Source organism: Mesitornis unicolor, unplaced genomic scaffold (assembly GCF_000695765.1).
Source record: "Mesitornis unicolor isolate BGI_N332 unplaced genomic scaffold, ASM69576v1 scaffold30557, whole genome shotgun sequence".
Lineage (NCBI taxonomy): Eukaryota > Metazoa > Chordata > Aves > Mesitornithiformes > Mesitornithidae > Mesitornis > Mesitornis unicolor.
In genome coordinates, this window is record NW_010196413.1 from 402 (window position 1) to 20,422 (window position 20,021).

General features: G+C 41.2%; 1 protein-coding gene across 1 annotated transcript; it reads left to right on the forward strand.

The window, feature by feature from the left end:
* Window positions 1-1,338: 1,338 nt before the first annotated feature.
* LOC104543786 (LON peptidase N-terminal domain and RING finger protein 2-like) lies at window positions 1,339-13,849 on the forward strand (the record flags this gene model as incomplete). Its single annotated transcript, XM_010188469.1, has 10 exons — window positions 1,339-1,461; window positions 2,479-2,640; window positions 3,107-3,332; window positions 5,397-5,493; window positions 5,845-5,959; window positions 6,640-6,761; window positions 7,592-7,750; window positions 10,645-10,807; window positions 12,731-12,880; window positions 13,239-13,849. Coding segments are annotated over 10 exons (1,476 nt in total), but the record flags the coding sequence as incomplete, so codon positions are not given.
* Between the last annotated feature and the right edge of the window lie 6,172 nt (window positions 13,850-20,021).

Sequence of the window (20,021 nt, forward strand, 5' to 3'; positions counted from 1 at the left end):
TGAAGTGTAGGGGCCTCTAGTCCCTGGGTATAAGTTTTCGTGTTGGATCTTTAGGTATTTTGTCTGTAGACAACCCAATTCAGTCCTCCCTTGCAGCTTAGATAAGGAAATTGCTCTTTCAGCCCCAAAGGACAAGGCCAAACAATCTTGTAGCTTTCACAGTGCAGCAGAGTGATCCTGACAGCGATGTCACGCATGTTAGGACTTCTCTTAAAAGGTTTTACTGAAGCTGTGCAAGCATCAAGATAAGAAGGTCAGGATCAGGCCTCACAGTACCTCCCTTCTTCCTGCATTCAGGAAAATAAAAGTGTATCTCACCTTGAGAGATTGGCGTGTACTGAGACTTCTTGTTCAGGTCAAATAACATTTGTTAATTAACCTGTCCTACACAGTGCCTGTTACCTGCTTTTGGTACAAGCCTCTTTCTTCCCGACAGTAAGTAGAAAGATAAAGATCTTAAAAGTGCCTCAGCTTGAAGGGTTATACTGAAAGAGTGAGGGAGGTACCTGCTCAGGGAGACACTGATACCAGATATTTTGGGCTAGTATGAAGAACAAAAAACTGTATATCTGCTTATCTAGCCAGTCTCTTGGACTAGTGAAATTGGACCTTCAGCACAGCCTGGAGATATTCACATGGATCAGAGGTGGACTTGCAGAGCACACTTCTGTCAAATGTTTAAATGCACACTTAGTTTCTTTTCATCATTAAGGAAGTAATTTCCATAGTCAGATCTGAACTGCAAATTGATATCCACGGGGAAATTCAGAGGTGAGGCATTCCTCTCTTGCTACTAGTAACAAATAAAGTAGGGCTTGTCCCCAGACTGACTACCATAACTGTTGGCTGTGGATGTGTCACTCTAGGATGTGAGAGAGGCAAGATGGGATAAAAGGTTTCAGGTTAAGCATTGGTGAAGTTGCCCTAAATTCATAATGTTGTTGGTCTTATCTAGCCAAATAGGTGAAAAACGATCTCTGTCCTGGTGAGACACCCAGGAGAAGCGAGAGTGTCCTGAATCTAGGTATCGAGCCTTGTGGGATATGTGGTAGTCTCGGTCCCTGGTGAGACGAATTCCCCTCCTCATTCTGTATCAGGTCCTCCTGAGGAAAGGAGCAGTGGCTTTGGCCAAGGGTAATGCAGCTGTGGGTTCCTGGGGGATCTTTCAGCAAAAGGGACCAACTTTCCTTCAGCCGTTTGGATCAAAGAAGCTGTTACCCAAAAAACATCTTGTTCTTCACCTGCAGAATGGCATTAAACTTCCAAGTTTGTTTGCTGGTGTCTTGCTGCCACTTCAGAAATGATCTCTAGATTTGTGCATTTCCTTTGTGTGAACAGGGCCATTATGTGAAAGCAAAAGCTCTTTCTGGATTGGAAAGGACTGAGGAAGCATTGAAGGAGTTTCTCTATTGTGTTGCCTTAAATCCTGAATGGAGCTCAATGAAGAAGGAAGCCCAAAAGGTATAAAATGTATTTCCTGGCTGCTGCTTGGCCATCATGCTGCTCTGACTCCTGCAGCTGAGTAAAATTCTTGTTACTTCAGGTGACTGTAAACAGCCAAAGGATAATCTGATTCAGTAGATTCTCCAATAAACTTTCTTAGCATTTAACTGTATGAGTCACCTCCTGGGTTTGGTTGATACCTCAACCAGAGGGATTTGTGAATAAACTTGTGGATTTAACTACAGATCTGAAGATTTGGCCACTGCTGTTTGTAGATTATGCTTGCAGTATGTTGGCCAGATTCAAGTACACCTAGATTTCGTAGGCTTGAGGCTGCTGATTTTAGTCCCCATCCGAAAACCACTTTTAAGTGGGAAGTGGCAGAGGGTTGAGAAGGGGAGGTGTGTGCTGCCCTGCCCTGGAATAAAATCCTGCAGTCTCTGTAGCAGTGTGTGCAACTTCCCATAAGGGACACATGTACTGCTAACCAACCACTGTCAGGTTCTCTGTGATGGTCCATATAGGCAGCTTTTTGAAAAAGGAAATGAGGATTCAGAAAGGCACTTGCTGGGGAATGGTGAGAGGGGAAACACTCTATATAGCTTTAAGCTAGGGGTGAAATCTTCTTGAGGGTAGAGTAGGTGGATGCAGAGCATGAAGAGAGCTGAAACCCATCTCTCTTAACTGGTTTTGGTAGGAGAGCATGGTCTGAAGACTTCTAGAGGCAGGGGTCTGAGGGTCAGAGTGGAGAGGGGTTGGTAGTTGGAGAAGGATGCAACAGCACTGGGTGCTCCTGGGGAGCAGAAGCCTTTGGGGAGGGAGGTGGGCACCAGAAGAGCACTTTGGGATGTGTCTGTGGTTGTGGTGGGAACTGCTGTTCAGGTGTCCCATAGGCATTGGGGAATGCAAGATGTCCTGGTTGTTGTAAGCTTCTTGGCATCTAGAAGCTGTGAAGTTTGTGTATCTGTGTTTGTACAAACATAAATATCTGTGTTGTAATTACTATTATTTTTTTCTTTTTTTTGTTTTGACTAGATAATGTGTGAGATGTTTTTCCCAGCCTTTGAAAATGTGCATGATAGTCTAACAGCACCTTTCTCTAGTCGAACATCCCATACAAGATTGAAACCTGCATTTCTGAGTAGCATAAACACACAGTCAGCTGCGGAAGATAGCTCTATCGCTGGGTCCTCAAAGGTAAAGTAAAAAGCGTTCAACATAAAAATACCAAAAGTAACACAAGGATCTGTCTGATCTGTGACATAGTCCTTGTCTGCACTCACCTAGGCACTTAGTTTCATGGTAAGCCTGTTTTCTCCATTGCTGTCGGATTTCTTGTTGGGATGTGCTTCCTCAGAAGAGTAAGAAAATGAAACTTCATCAGAAATCAATGTGATGCCTTCATATGGAGGTTGATTATATTTGTGGACTTTTTTTTCTATTCTGGATTTTAGTATGACAGGAACATAATTTCTAGAGCTGTAGGGAGAGAAGTGACCCTATTTCATGCAACTGGAGAGTGACCTTCCTAGATACAGACCTTTCTCCTTGTCTAAGTTCATTGTGGGGACATTGATCTGTTGCTGATGTATACAACTAATAGAAAAAAAAAACAAAGCAAAGTTGTCTCATGCTGTATATAACTGTTCTTAATTCTTTTTAGGAGACTGTGTTCAGGTTAACAAAAACCCCGTCCCAGGAATCTGATGTATTTAGAAGCACTGATTCTCCTGTTTCCCATCATGTTCTGGATCTCTATTTTGAAGACAACAAGAAGTCTTTGGGAGCTATTCTCTCCAGTTTACCTGGAGTTGGCTTAAAAAGAAAGCTGTCCAATGATGTGAGGGATTTACAAAGCTTGGAAGTCCCCAATAAGATTCCTAAAAAAGGTTAGTGCTGTGGCTTAGAAATGGGATTTCTTTTGCGCATACTGAAAAATGATAAAATACTTTCTTCCTCCCCCATTTTTATAGGTGTCAACGAAATCTTCCCTACAGGGATTGGAATAATATTTTATTGTCTGGTGTGCCTGTTTCTGGTGTAACAGCCTATTTACCTTATTCCAGAGCAGTTTCAGTTCATTCGAAGAACACTGTATTTTTCTTTCTCAAATAAGCCATTTCCAATGTGTAATCCACTAACAGTTTAGTCTGTGTTGCTGGTGCTGTTTCCATTTTCTAGGTCTAAGGCATAGCTGAACTTAATTGTCTTTCTGTATGAAGGAAAGATGCAGTAGACCTGGAAACTAATCTTTAACTGGCATCACAGTCAGTCACATGCAACTTTACATGAAATTTTCCAAGCAAACAAAGAAGGCTTTTGAAGGGTAATAAGCCCCCCCCAGTTTTCTGTCACTTGATAGCTGTGCTTACAATTGGTATGCTTTCAAGCTTCTAACAAAGACCTCCAAAGTGGTTTTAGTACTCTAGGGTAAGAATACTGAAGGCAATATATTGCACTGAGTAGTGAAATAATTGGTTAAAATAATTGGTTTCACTGAGTAGTGAAATAATTGGTTAAATTTAAAGTGAAATGTTGGTTAAATAATTGGTATAGAATGCTGCTATACCAATGTGCATTTTTTTCCCTTAAAGGAAATAAAACCAACCCACACCTCCTTGACAAATCTGACTTCTGCCTTGAAATATTAAAAGTCTTCAAGTGCTGCTGGCTGTCTGCCACCTCTGAAAATTATCAGTGTGCAGCCGCTTTCTGCTCACGTTACTGTGAAGGGAAAAACTCTGTACTTGTCTGTGAGCTGCAGACTGGGTAAATAGATTGAGAAATGTGACCTGCCTGTATCTTCGCAGTGAAGGCCAGAGACCGTATTTTACGCGAACCATTAATTTCTGGTCTGTGCTGGGTCCTCATGCCATGTTACTATTTGCAGAATTAACACAGTTCGGTTCTTGCTATTACTAAATGCTAACATGTGAGATGTAGGTTAAAGATAACGTTGTTTTTCTTTGTAGGCCACACAACACCCGTGCCCTCTCCCTTATCCTGTCTTTGCTTGAGATAAACCAGATGCTGAGTATAAGTTATCCTTTAACAAAACATTCTGGTGGTTTAACGTAACATAAAAAGCTGAGTGTTTGTTTTTAACAGTCAAGAATTTGGTTAATAAAAAGGACGTGGAGGCAGTGTTTATGGCTCTGTTGCAACTCTCACTGAGCAACAAAGATGCAGATCATAGAAGAAGTTGCAGAATCTGTGTAAATGTCATAAGAAGCTCGAGCCGATAGCTCTTGAGCTTAGATGCTGCTGCTGTGAGGTTTGAAGCCCATATCCTTTAAGCATGTTAACCACAGGGACATGTACCAGCCCTAAAAATCTAGAGTGGGCATGTTTTTGAGTGAAGTGTTTTGTCTCTGTGTTTGCAGAGTGCTGAGCTAGTGAAATCAGTATTAGCTAATGCAACTCCAGTAGTCCTTAAACTTTAAGCTGTCTGAAACGTGGGATTTCCACAGCAGCCTAGTCTAGAAGGGCATAAGCTTTTTTTTAATACTTGTATGAAAAATTATCCCTGCTGAGTAATCTATAATAAACACTGATGAAATAGTTTGACTGTGTGTAAACAAATTAAATTCTGGACTTAATGTACTTTAAAACATCTGGCCTGGCTGTTGTGGGAGTGGTGATGGTGGTGGGAAAGCAATAGCAGAGTATTTTAAAAACTAGACTTTAAACAAAAAAAGCTGAACCAGTTTTGGAAAAGCAAATAATGGGTATTCAGCTCTAAATTGCTTTTGCTGGCCATAGACATCATCCTCTGCTCTCCAAAAGATTTCCTGCCAGAAAGTCTAAAACATGAAAGGAGAATATGTTTATTTGGAAAAAAACATCAAAAAAGACAAGAAAGAAATTAGGTTCTTTATGGAAAAACAACTTAGTGTCTGAAACTGCCATGATACTTACATATTCACTATAATCATCTTCTTAACTGTACTTAGATGCAGATGTTTTACCTGAAAACACCATCATCACTTCAGGAGAAGTACCAACAACTCTGGTGGATGCGTCGGACTTTGAGTGTTCTCTGTGCATGAGGTACGGCTGCACTGAACTGGGATTAAGATCACGAAGTCTTTCTAGCTTTTTTGAAAAAAACAAAGTTTTATGGTGTCAGAAGGGAAAGCTGCCAAGGAATGTCTAAATCATTACCCTGTTCCTTTTTCCTGAGCCTTGCATCTGGTGAATCTTTACAGATGTGGTTTTCTCCATTGTTTACCACTACTAAAAATGAAAACCTCTTTTATATCTTTAGATAAAACTGTCACCTGTGATGTATATAAAAGCAGGAAAGGAAGAGGTGGCTGGATCTAGTCACTTCACAGTATGGGAATCTACATTGTTTATGTTGGCAACTTAGCTTTTTTTCTTCTGTGTTTTCATGTTCAGATTGTTCTATGAACCTGTTACCACTCCCTGTGGACACACCTTTTGCCTCAAATGCCTTGAGCGTTGCCTTGACCATAATCCGCATTGCCCGCTCTGCAAGGAAAAGCTCTCAGAAGTAAGTATGTCCTTGCCCTAATTAACAAGAAAATACGAAGCTGTGTGTTTCTGAAAGCACGTATTCAGGGGTTTTTTGTGCTCTACTCGCAGACCAGAACATCACAGTAGTACCCACAGCATCAAGCTGTGCGCAGACCTCATTTGCTCCAGAATATATTTTGTCATTCCTTGAAAGACAAGTGGGGTTTGCTGGTGCTTAAAGAAATAGAGGCTTCCACTGTCACATCAGGCTCATGCCTGGGGAGTCCCAACCATAGCCCTGTTCCTACCACGTCTTCAGTCTCTATCTCTGCCTGCGGTGAACAAGTAGTGGTTGTTCCTCAGTCAAAACTCCTGTTCCAGTAGATATAATGTTCATTGTACATGGAGTACTTTCTGGGGAGCAGCAATCTGGCAGCTCTAGGTGAAAATAATGTATGTATCTTCTGCAAAAGCTAGGAGGGACTACCTTTTCTTGGTTGTAGTGCAGCTTCTGCCAAAAAAATGGGCATGAGGTTATAGTTAGATGGGCACTGAAGTGAACCTTGTATCCTAAAGTGGAGGTTTTGGTACCTGATAGTACGGTCCTGAACTATCTGTTTGAAATGCTGTTTGGCCTTAGGAAGGGGAATGGATTGGGAGGAAGAGCTGTTACCTGACTTCTCGGTATCAGACTTAAGAGTTGACTCTTCCTTACAGTTTCTGGCAAGCAGAACTTACAAGAAGACCGTCCTTACAGAAGAACTCATAGTCCGTTACTTGCCAGAGGAATTGTCTGAAAGGAAGAAAGTTTATGAGGAAGAAATGAAGGAATTGTCAAAGTAGGCTCTCTTTTTACTACCAGCAGCTTTTATAAAAATGTATTTTTAATCGAAATTACTGAAGAAGCTTCATTTGCTTGTGAAAATGCACAAAAGAAGTGAACTTGCAAATGAACCTGCCAGATGTTTTGTATTTTTGGCACGTTTGTTGCAGATAAGCAAGAAACAATATGCTTTGATGGTAGAGAGGCACAACAGTATTCTTAAAAAAAAATATGATTTTTTTCCTCTGTGTATAATAGTATATAACAGTGGGGGTTTTCCAGGAGTAGAAGCCCAGATATAAATGGGTTATACTTCAGGTCAGGAGGAGTTCAAGGATTCAGTGTTGTCTGTAACTTCTGGAACCTATGGTACAATTTGGCTAAAAAAAAAAAAGAAATCATGCAACTAAGCTTAAAAAGAATAAAAAAGTGGATTAGTGGGCTTCTTCAAAATTACAGGGCTTTACTGAGCTTGGAAGTTCTCTACAACCTTGCTTTCAATGTGGTTAGTTCTTACGTACTATGTTACTATAAAAAGTTATCACCAAAACCTTATTCCTTTTAAGTATTGATATGCACACATTTGGGAAACTGGCTATTATTTCCTGACTTTTTCTCTATGTACGTAGATTAGGGGGATTGTTTCTTTGATGTACTAACAGAAAGAGTCCTGAAATACGTTTATCCTGTAAAAATGACAGGCTTTGACCAAATACACACTTGCAAAGGATGAGTCTAAAGAGACCGCTGGACTCTGTGTTTTATTAAGGGTTTATGCTGAATATAGCAGTACTCAGAAAAAAGCTGAATGTGGTTTGATTTTTTTTTTGAACAATTGTCTTGCAGTTTGAATAAAGATGTTCCTATCTTCGTATGTACCATGGCCTTCCCTACCATCCCTTGCCCACTCCATGTCTTTGAACCTCGTTATCGTCTAATGATAAGAAGATGCATGGAAACTGGTACCAAGCAGTTTGGCATGTGCTTAGCTGATGAATTAAAAGGGTAAGGAGATGAGCTGGGAATGCCCTGTTGTTGCAGAGGCTGTTGTGATGCTAATGGACTACTACAGCCCAGTATACTTGTCTCTGCAAACCACTTCGGTTCCTTCCAGTCCTGTATTAACCAAAACTGAAGTGGCTGGCTTTTTAGTTTTGTATATTAAACATTCCTTTTGACACAAAGTTGTAATTTTTACGGCTCCCCTGTTGGATGGATAGCAAGAGTACAACTCATCCTGCTACTACAGGCTCCAAAAATAGCACGTAATGGTCTATGTGGTTGGAAAGCTTTCTAGCCTGTATGTTTTAGCAAAAGCTGGCTGATTGGATGAGGTTGTTCCTCTGCCTGTTCAGTTTTTTTTTTAAGTAATTAAAAAATATCCAAACCTTGCATAGCTTTCCTGCATAGGTGTTATCACTTCAATGAGACAAAGTATACCCTTGGCTGAGAAGCCTGTTTTGCTGCTGAATTTTCATGTTTGTCTTTACTGCTGAGTTGCAATGTCTGAACTATCTGCAGTGAGTGGGTCACATTGTCTTTTTACATGATCTTAATGTTAATTGATTTTTGTGGCGTGTGTTTAGTTCCCTGTGTGGAGACTGAATACTAATTGTTAGATGAAAACCTACAGGTGTCCAAGTCCTTTATAGATAATAGGTTTTTGGGTGAAGGAGATAAGAAGATGCTCTTGGAAAAAAACTGAGGTGGTCTTAAGAGAGGTCTACCTTACCAATTGCAGTAGGTGTTTGCTGACTTCAGAAGGTACATTGATGTGATGCAGACTGTAGAGTGGATGGTCAGCGGGGGATTTTTTAAGAACATGTTAGACAGGCCTCCTCAGGAACAGCATTTTTGTATGTGGTCACCACTGGAGCTGAGAGGAGGGCACTGGTAGCCTTTTCTTGTCCAGTTCAGAGCAGTTAAAAACACAGGAGGCACTACAGCTTCTAGTTGGCTCTGGCTGTGCTCCGTGCCATTGGCATGCTGTTGGTGATGCACTCAGGGGAGTTCAGGCTCCAACAGCAGCTAATGCTCCGCAGTCCCTTCCAGGCCTGCTACCAATTTTCTGGAAGCATGTACTTGTAAAAATGAGGACAAAATTACCCTAGGACATCAGTGATAACTGCCTTATATCTGTGAAGGCCTCTGGAAGAGCTAAATGTATCTGGAGTCCAATCTAATACAGAGGGTCAAAGGGTTACAATCCCAAAACCACATTTATTAGGTAGTGTCATAAGGGTATTTTAAAATGCAGCCAGTATGGTTAGATTTTTATGTCCTATCTGTTTTGAGTTACTGAAATAATTAAACAGTTTAAGTGTGGTAATTTCTACTTAAATCGAACACTGAAGTGCAGGTAGCCTTCATCTGTAGACACCTAGCAGGCTGTTGTAGCTTCTTGCACAAGTAAAGAAGTTCTTCTGTTTATTCAAAATTACGAAATCAACTGGAAATAGAAAGTAGTGGAACTTGTTTTGCCTCATCTACTAAAACATGGATATGGAAGACTGAGATTCATACCTCCCTTGAAAAACATGGTGACAAGACAAGTTCAGTTCATTACTTTCCTCTGTTTTATTTCTCCATTTTAAGTTAAAACTGGGAGAAGAAACATTTAGAAACTTTTAATATATCATTAGATTTTATACCCATCTCTAGGTGCTTTGTCTCTCTTTGAAACAGTCACTTTCTAACCAAAAGTAACTTCTCAAAGAATGACAGAAAAAAGCCCCACATCACTTACACATTAATTTCTAAACTTGTCACTAAAATCCTCAATTTAAAAAACCAGTTACTTAGCTGTTTAAATAGTGTTTAGTCTAATATTGTTATAATAAACTTGCTTGTGATCCAGGTGGTAGAGCATGAGGGCTTAGTTGTGTGCAGCTGTACTCTTCTTGCGCTTCCTCAGTTTATTCTGTACAATGGCTGGGAGAAAACAGTTGTTCACAGCATTCAGCCTTTTTTTTTTTTTACCTCCCAGACCCATGATTTCTGGTAAAGTAGGAATAGGAGTCGTTTCCCTGCAGTGTTGCTGTTTCTTCATCACTCCTGTGCAAGAAATGGCTGAGGCCTTGTAAAACAGGATTTTCCCTGATGAAACATTTACCAGACCCTGCAGGGATTTGGTATCTTGAGATGAGGCACTAGGTCCAGTGCAGTCTCCTGCTCAGGAGAGGTAGGCTGAGGTACAGAGCTGCAAATGCAGGCAGATGAACACACCATGGAGAAGAGTCACTGTGCCGTCAGCCTCTTTAGTGAACTCACTGCAGCACAAATATATAGTAGGTAGGCCTGATAATGTTAAGTTAAAACTTATTGCATGCTTGTTTCCAGGATGTGATTCAACCCTGTACCCACTTTAAATATAACAGATATAAATGTGCTTTTGTAAAGATTTTTTTTTTTAACTTAAAGGATACAAGTGCAAGAAAAATCTTGCTACATAGAAGCCTTTTCCTTCAAAGCCTGTAATCCTCTGCTTATACCCGGGAGCTGGGGAATAGCCCTCCCAGCCCTGCATTTGTTCCTCAGTTTCTGGACTTCCTTATGGTATTTTTACCCATCTTATTTTCTTTGGAAACCAGGTGAATTTGCCACCAGCAGCTTGCAACTCCCAGCATGAAACACATTCCATTTAGTTTTCTGTCCTTTCCCAAACCTTTCCCTCCTGGCCCCTCCAAATATTTACACTCTGAAAATGCTGCTGTGCTGGACCTCTGAGGGAAGGCAGAAAGGGTGGGGGTTGTGTGGCTTATGTGAATAAGCAGAAATGTGTTGTCACCACAGCAGGATCCTCTTTCAAATAAAAAGTAGTGAATTAGGCCCAGTATTTGTCCTGATGTGTTTAAACACTTGTTGATGACTTCCCCTTTTATGCCCTTCTGTCATTTCAGATTTGCAGATCATGGCTGTATATTAGAGATCAGGGACGTAAAGTTTTTTCCTGATGGGCGCTCAGTTGTTGATACAGTTGGTGTCCGTCGTTTTAGGGTCTTAAGCCATGGCCAGCGAGATGGATATAACACAGCAAACATCGAGTATCTTGAAGATAAAAAGGTGATCTATGGTGCAAAGTTATTCATACCCATGTATTGCTGGATTCACTTAAATAGCCGTTCCTTGTTGCATTTCAAGCTAGCTGTGCATTATTTTCAAACCAATATCATTATAAATACTAAAGCTCTATTTTGAAAACCATGGAACAAACTTTGTCTCTTCCTTCCCTTTCTTCCTTTCTGCCCTTAAAATTACCTCTGCTTGAAGTGTTGCTCTCCCTTCATGGATCCTAAAGTAGCTTCTGAGACTCAGGTGCTGAGGTCTCTCATGACATGTAGATAAGGTCAGAGTAATGTTTTAAAACTGGTGTGGACTTGAAACCCTTCTAAAAGCACATGCCCGTTTCTGGTGAACTGACTATGCTCTTCTTGCACTCAACAGACAGTAGACAGACTTCACATGACCCTCAAGTTTTCATGTACAGAACAGGTCCTCAAACAAACGTGGGAGTCCGATCTTAAAATAAGATATTAGTACCATGTAACTAACCATGCCTCTGCAAGCATCCATCAGAGCTGGCTGAGAGCAGAGAAATGCAGAAAGGGAGTAGATTTTAAAAACAAATCCTCTTAAAAAAACCTGCATCAAGTTGAGGTGCTTGTGATGGGTGTTGGCCAGAGGGTGGTTTTTTGGCCATGCTTAATGATAACTTCCTAGATCATTATGAGAGCATGTCTATAAAACTCTGATCCCTCTTAATGTTTACTTTAGTAGTAATCTCATGCAAATTGATGAAGTCCAGTTTGGACATACAGTTCTTCAGTGGGCAGAATAGTTGGAGTGCAAGTCTGTAAAGTCTTAGTAGGGTTTTTCTAACCTGTGGAGTAGGTTGGAGTAGGTACACCGCTCAGAGTGAGGGCTCTGCTGTGTTTAAATCCCCAGTGAAAGGTGGTGGCACACAGCTGTCCAGCAGAGACCCACCCCTTCAAAATTAGTGAGATTTACCTTGTCTCACTTGAGAGGCTGACACCTGTGTTCAGCACCTGATGTTCATGTTATATCTGATGATGAGAAATCTCAGTCCAAAGCTGCCTGTTTTATCTGCTTTGTCTTAGATACCTACCATAAGATGAGATTAATTGCTCTGTAGAGCAATTTCCTCAACTGTGAAGGGCATCCAGAGCAGCTAGCTCAGATGTGCATCTGAATAGCACAGGTGAATCATACCATTGGTTTGTACAGATTACAGGGGAAAAAAACCCCCACAGCAACCAAAATCAAAACAAAACAGTAAAAAAACACCAGCTCACCAATTTGTAGTTGGTTTTGCTTATGCTTTTTTCTTTTCCCTAATGGCTGATAGTCAGGCTTTTCCCTAATGGCTAATATGCAATTAAAGCACTTTGCCTCGGCGAGGGTCTCTTTTTATGGCCACTCCTGGTACTGGGAAAGCATCTACTTTCCCTGCTTCCTGCCTGCTCAGGTGTCTGCCCTTCTCCTCCTCATCCTCCTTGGCTGTCCTACCACAGCGTTAATGTTTCTGTAAAATAATGCTGACCTCTAAATGCTGTAGCCCCCTTGTCCCTGTGCTTGGTGGCAGTGGTGTTTCTTTTGTTTTGGGAGATGATACGCCCATGGTCAGAGGCCCTCCTGTGACAGGCACTTGAGGCTGTGGGTTTTTGATGATTAATATGATGTCCTGGGATTAGAGGCCAGCTTCTTCTGTTGTGCCAGCATTTAGGAATGGATATTAACAAGGCAGTAGCTGCTCCGAGAAAAGTCACTTCAGAATACCTAGGGGAGGGTAAAAAGACTCCAGCATCACAGGTTTGAAATCTGAGACTTGGGTATGATTTGCCTTAGATAAGGACACTGGAACAGCTGTAGTCACTGCATTATTTTGCTTCGCTTACTTCAGGGGAAGCGTATGAACTCCACGATATCAAACCTGTTTTGTTCCATCTCCCTTCTTTTAACAATAAGGTTGAAGGACCGGAATATGAAGAACTTGTCCGCCTTCACGATTCAGTTTATGATCAAGCCGTTGCCTGGTTTACTTCTCTTAAAGACAATATGAAAGTGCAAATTCTCAATCATTTTGGGTCCATGCCAGGAAAAGAACCAGAGCCACAGGTAATGAAACTTTCCTACTTATGCATCTTTGCTCTATACAGAATTCTTACACAAGACTATTTTCTGTCAGGTTTTTGCTATGGTTTTGTACTTTCTAAGCTCTTAATTACCCAGTTTTGGTCTATTAGCATGAAGCATGGAAAACAGTCAGTGAAAAACAATATGTCAATGTAAGTTAATACCTGAAGAGATCAGTCTTAATTGTGTATGGAGGTAAGGAGAGCACCTGAAATTAAGTGTGTTTAATTGCTGCTTTAACTGTTTTTTTTTTTTTTGGTGACTGTCTTAGCAAATAGAAGTAGAAGGTGGGAAGGAAGGTAGTGAATACATGATTACATGTCTTTCCATCCTTTTGCAGAGCAACCCCAGTGGTCCTGCCTGGTACTGGTGGCTTTTGGCAGTGTTGCCTCTGGAAAACAGAGCTCAGCTGGCTATCTTGGCTATGACCTCCCTTAAAGATCGTCTTATTGCCATCAGACGCGTATTGATATTTGTGACTCGCAAAAGGCCCAGATAACATGGACTTCAGTTGTGAGTGGGCATTGAAAACATCTCATGACAGGTTGTTTTGGGGTAGGGCAAAAGGGGAGGGGTTGTTTTTTGTTTTTTTTTAAAGATTACTTCAAAAAGGAACAGCCCTTTCTGACTGTCCAGCATCCATCGATTGCATCGGTTATCCTGGGTATTCACCAAACCTTGCACTCTCTCCTGTTGTCCTGGTGAAATCTGAGCCTCTACAAAGCTGTGCTACAGTTAGTGTAGCTGATAGATGTGGATAACTGCTTCAGAGTACTGCGATAGAGTTGATGTTTCTAGGCTGTACAAGAGTTAAGTACTAGAGTAGTGCCATTGGTCTGCATGTGATTTGGATTTCCACTTGGTAGGAAGAGGAAACTGGACAGCGGATCGAAGAGGTGTTTCCTGGACTTTCTTGAAGGTAGCGAACAGAAGAGGAGTTACACTGCCGGGCAGAAGTATGCATGAAGACTATAACCAACAGTACACGTCTGTTAGTGAATCGGTAGGCAGTCTGTCATACACCCACATCGCGCTCTTTTTCAGTAAATAGCATTCTGTGAGGGGAAAAAAAAATTAAGCCGTTTGTGGTCAAGGCATCTGAGGATGTTAATCTGAAAGAATAATAGCTACTGAATAAGTACACTATTTAGTAGCCTTAAGTAATCCCTTGTGTTGTGATTTGTGTGGTAACGGATTGAGTATGTAAAAAAAAAAAAGTGTTTGGAAAGGTGTACTTTGGTTTATTTGAAAGGAAAAATCAAAGTAATCCTAGCTGTTCTTATCGCTAAATTCAAATCCATCCAGCTCACTTAAGTATGATAAACTCTGCTGTGAAATAATGGTTTTACTCCAAGTGCGAGGGAGGCAATGCTGCAGTCTGCTCCGAACGTCTGTTCTGCACATGGGACCAGCGAGGATGAAACGCGGGGAGGTTTCCATCTCCCCCTTGCCTGCAGTGTCGTGCCAACCTCCCATTACCTTGGAGTGATCTCTACTGAACGTGTTTCAAACCAAAAGTATTGTAGTTTAGTACCAGTTGCTATAAGTGATGGATATCAGTCCACAGTAACACCATGAAAGGAGGCACAAACCGAACCTGTAAAGGCAAGTCTCAATGCAAGCTTAAGTCAGGTGTTAACCTTCATTTGTCTCTGGTTATTTTTTTTATGTGTTGTTTTGTTAATACCTAAGTTTAATAGCTATTCAATTGATCGCTTGTCAGTCAAATGATCAACATTTGCTTAACTGCCAATGAAATAACTAACAGTGTTACCAAATCAATTGGCGTAGTTTCCTATAAGTAGGACTGATATTACCAACAGGAAAAAAAAAAAAAGCTGACTTGAATCTCCATGTGCTGCAAGCATAGCAAGACCAATGTAAAGACTTGTTCATGTGCAGAAGTCTGGTAAGAAGAAATGGCTGTTTACCTAAATGGTCAAAGTGCCTGGTTTCTTTTTTAGTTCTTTTGTTCTTATTTGTCAATGAAGATGTATTTAAACTTTTTTTTTTCAATTTGCACATGAGTTCTGGAAGAAGACTGCATTGAAATGCAGCGATTAAGATATATTTCCTGCTCTCTTTGGGTATTGTAGTCATAACCTGTGTGGTCTGGGAAACAAAAATAGAGTTTTTTTTCCTTTCAGCAAATGGCTACCACAAATGGTTTCTGTAACATACCCTGAATGTACTGTAACTGCCTCTACCTTGAACACGCCTTTTCTATTTAAATAGTTTGTAAGTATATTCTCTGAATTGTGAAGTGCATAACTTACAACCAATGATGTCATAACCTCTACAGTAGCCTTCTGCAAGTTCTGCTACCATCACCAAAATACTCAGAATTTGAGCTGAATGCATTTCCTCCAAGATTTGAAGGTGATGAAGTCACTGAAGTATAAAGGAATTGTTCTGTATCTGGGGGAGGAAATGTCAGAAGTCGGTAGGTCTTCAGCCCGCTGTCACCACAGGGTGGTTTTGCAAACTAATTCTCAGACCCGAAGATGGACTGTATTTGATCTCGCAATCCTTTCTGTTCAGCTTCCTGTTCTCCCCATCCCTTTCCATGCTGTGTGTTTCTTCTGGACTCTCTCATCTCGCTCCTTTGTGTGTCTGGCCTAGTTTTGAGTATTACTAGCTTAGCTGCCAGGGACTGCTGATGGTATTTGTATATTGTTGGTCCCTGATCTTACATGTGCTTAATTTTACATATAGGAGTGCATTTAAGGAAAAAAAAAATAATACCAAGGTGCTAGTTAGTGTCGTCTTGGCTTTGCCTCAGTTATTAATGTGAATATTCCTGTTTGCAAAAGTAATTTTTTTTTTCAAGATATCTACTTTTGAGGTACTTCTGAGAGGAAACCCTACAGAGCAAGAGAGGTTGTTTATTGCAGTTCTGTAACATGTAAAGACATATATTTTACATGGAAAGAGACATTGCTGTGTTCATGAAGGCCTGCATAATTGATGGAATGATAGTTATTGAAGAGAAAGCTGAACTGTAGAGGGATTTTTTTTTAGTCAAGGTTTAAAGCGGTTTGTGAATATTTCAGTGACTGATGTTTTGGATAAATGATAACAACGTAGGAATTGTCTGTCTATGGATGCAAATAATCATATTAGCAGCCCAAAGCTGACACTTCTTCCAAAACATTGAATGCTGATCAAATAGCAAAGCTTTAATTAAAAAAAAAAAAAATTAAAAAAATCACCACTGCCCTGTGGTACTTGCTTTCTGAGGGAAAGTACCGACGTCATTGTTACCAAATTCTCTCTGCCGTATGATCTCTGCAGCATCCAGTAGTACCTCATGGGAAAAGCTAGCTATCTCATTTCTCTCTGGAGGAGATGTCCATGTCGCGGCCGATCTATGCTTTAGGTGTAACTTGTCGCCAAGGTACATGTGGAAGCGTGGAGCTGAGCTCCTGGAAGAGATAGACAGGATTCGTTGCCTTTCTAGCTCATTACACTTTTCTTGCTTGCTGCCCAAGCAAGGATGCTGGGATATATGATGAGTCTTTTCACTGTGGTGAATGTGGCCCTTCTTTATACATCATAAAGAGGCCCCAAAAAAAAAAAAATCCCTCTACCTCTACACCTGTTGTTCACCTGTAAAGCTTCAACTACAAAATGATATATATATTTTAACCTTTTTTTGTCTTTCAGAAGCATACTAATTGTTTGCCACTGAGGCCTTTTATCTACTGTATTTTAATATGTTCATTTGATAGTCATCGAGATCTCTTTGTACTTCTAACCTGTAGATCTTGTCATGTTTCTTACTGCTCCTTTTTTCCTCGTTCTCCAGTCCACTTTTAAATTGATAAATAGAAAGGTGTACACTCTCTATTCCTATTACATTTTACACTAGTGGAACTGGTATTTTGGTAGCGCCTTAATTTTGCAGTCGTGAAATGATTGTATCAACTCTTATCTGGGGCTTCTGACCAGATTTAAACGAGTATGTTTAATGTAGATAAACTTGAAACCATTTTTTACTGTTTTAAAGCTAGTTATGAAATGGAGTGTGTACATATGTATAAATATAAATTATTAATCTGCACCTTTTTGTATCTAGTAAATACAGGAGAAGGTCATGTTCTAACCACATTTGGCACTTCTTGTTGCATAAGCAAAGCCAAAACTTTTTTTTTAAAATGGCAATGTTCATTTCATGTATATTTGCAATATTCATGGGAATTGTATTTAATTTATGTGATATTTGGAATAAAACAGATTAAATTTATGAGAGTGAGTTTTATGGGAAAGCTTTTATTGCTCTACGAGGGCTGAGAGCTGGAACTGTGGTAAATATGGTCTGAAGAGAAACGAGCTGCTGATGTGCTGCTATCAGAAGGGAGATGATAATTTGGTAGCAGTGGTTTAGATGTTGCAGCTCATAAGTTGCATGGCAGAGGTTTTAGCCCTGGGGGAGACTGCAGAGGATGCAGCACTGTGGGGTTTGCTGAGCACCAAGAGCGGCCTGTGGTGCTGGGTGTGAATGCTTGGGGTGGACCTAAAGAATAGCAGGAGGTCTCCAAAATGCGAGGGAGGTAAGGAGCCCTCAGCAGAGGTGGGATATGGGTGTCAAACCCTAGATATCTCTAGGTTAGGATATGACAGGAGAGGGGTCATGCAGTTGGCTTTTCATCTAGTAGCTTCTTGAACTGAGTATTTTTTTAGCCCTAAGTGTCACCTGACTGGCCCCACAGAGTAAATTCTGAACACTGTGGTTGCAGTTAAGGACATAAAATGCTGTATTGACTTAAGCCCAGTGAAATAAAATACCTTTGAGGTGCTGTGAGGTGGAGGTAATGTTCTGCACCAACTGACACTGGTGTGGGGAGCAGTGGGACATCGCAGCAGGAAAGCGCATTTGTGGGAGGGCAAAGCCAAGCCAGATTGCGGAGAGCGTATCCTAGCCCTCAGCTGCGTTGCGCTGCCAGCTGAGCAAAACTACTCTGAAGGCATTTTTGTAAATATTGGCCTTTTTTTGTCTTTTTTGGGGATTGGGTTGACTTTGGCCTTATTCATGCTACCTTTGTGCCTGTATACACTGAACATCTGAGCAAACATCGGTTACAGGACTGCTTTTTTATTGCAAGACTGTGTTGGAGTATGTGTGTAAGCGTTGGCTGAGCTGTTATTGGTATGCGAGACAACAGTGTTCTCTAAACATCACTCCTTTCACAGAATCACAGAATATTAGGAGTTGTAAGGGACCTTGAAAGACCATCTAGTCACCGAAGGAAGGAAGTGGGTAAAGATGACTGATCCACCTTTCCTTTTTATTATCCAGATCCTTGTGCGCCTCAAGACTTTGGGGGCAATAGAAGCAAAATAACTGCATGAGGTTAGTAAATACTAATAGGGTTTTTTCTCACTCTGCGTATCCTTTGCTAGCCTTGGAAGGGCAGCATGTCAGGTTGTGCTTCTTTACCTGAGCCTTAAAATGATGCCTTTCCTAGAGCAGGGAAACCTTAGTGGTCTGTTGTCCTCTTTTGCATTGCTCTCAGCTTCCATGAAACTGGGAACCCAAAATAATGCTGCTTAATTCTGTCCAGCAGTGCTTACATTTGGAAGGCTGAGTGCTTGCTGAATGCTGTTGGCTATTGAGCCATAAAATAAGAAGAACGAGTAATCTGGACCAAAAAAATCTGAGACTGTGTATCTATGGAGTGAAAAAAAATGTGAATCCATGCCAGCGCTTTCTTTAGTTCCTTTAACAAATGTGTGTACTGTGCTTGCAGCTAAAAGGCAGGCATGTTTTTAATTGCCTTTACGTTACACGGTAGGAACGAGTTGTTTCTAAATAGAGATGAATATCACTTGCTGACAACTTTTACAGCTCTGTTCTGCCATATGTGGAGTTCAGCCTTGGCTGCTAAATTTTGGACTTGGTGCATCTGTGGAAGAAACGTCTTCACTTTAAAATGTCGCTTGCATTTTATTCTCATAAACATATGTTGCTCTTTTTGTGCAACAGCCGCATTAGAGCCCTGCCCCTGGGAGGACCTGGATTTTGAACATAGAACCCAGACCAGTCAACTTCACCATAGACCAAGTTAGAGAAACAGCTCTGGTCCTCTTTCCTCTACCCAGTATACTGAACTGAAACTTCTCAAGTTAAATGTTTGGTGTCCGTGCAGGCTTGAGGATGGTATACTGCAAGTGCCCAAGTGCATTATTTTCTTTGACCGTGACAACAGCCAAAGGGAATCACCTCTGCCCGTTTGTGTTCACTGCAGCAGGAAATCCTCCCACTCTCAGTTCAGCCCGTGGGAGACCCACTGCTCATTGGGGCTGGAGTCTTTCCTGTCATTCCCAGCCCCTTCTCATTGTGAGCCCTTGTTCTATCCTTGCTGATCTGCCCTTTTCAAGGGAGAAAAAAGATAAAAGGTAATAAATAAATGTCTGGAAAAGTTTTGCTGGCCAATGGCTCCAGTTGCCAGTTTTTTGGCCAAAGCTGTAGTCAGAGAGTAGGTTCAGGCAGCAGGAAAGAAAGATTTAAAGCAGTAGCAGGGAGGAATAGGTAATGTGTCCATCATAAGAGGAGAGATAACCAGCTTGGGGTCTAGGCTCGGCCCTGCCCTGGAGCAAATACCTCATGTTTTCTGCTGGTGGCCGAGGCACCTCATAGCGCTGGCTGGCTGCCCTTGTTGGCCCACAGAAGTTGGTTTCTAGCAGATCGACTTGCTGTGGTTAAATAGTCGTGGTGTTAGAAAATGCCTAAATGCTCTGTGCCACCTTTGTTTTTTTATATCTGAAATTATTTGTCTTGGACAAAAGGAAGCAAGATCATCCACTGACTGAATGGAAATCCACCTAGCAAGGGCTCTTGCCCAGCACCAGTGTGATTTCCCCATCTCATCTCTGTTAATGTTTAGTGGTGTTCACGTAAGACCTGTCCCCATGAGGCTGCATGGAGACCTGAACCTGCTACCAGCACATTTTCAGTAGTTCCAGTTAAACCACTAGTGATGCTCTGTGTTACAGAGAACAGGTCCTATATCAAGCTGTCAAGTTAAAGTTGGTTTCTGTAACTTGGGTACATGCTACCAGAGCCCAAGCTGCATCAGGGCTTCACTAAAGGGTGACTCCATCCCTGACACCTTTAGGCAGC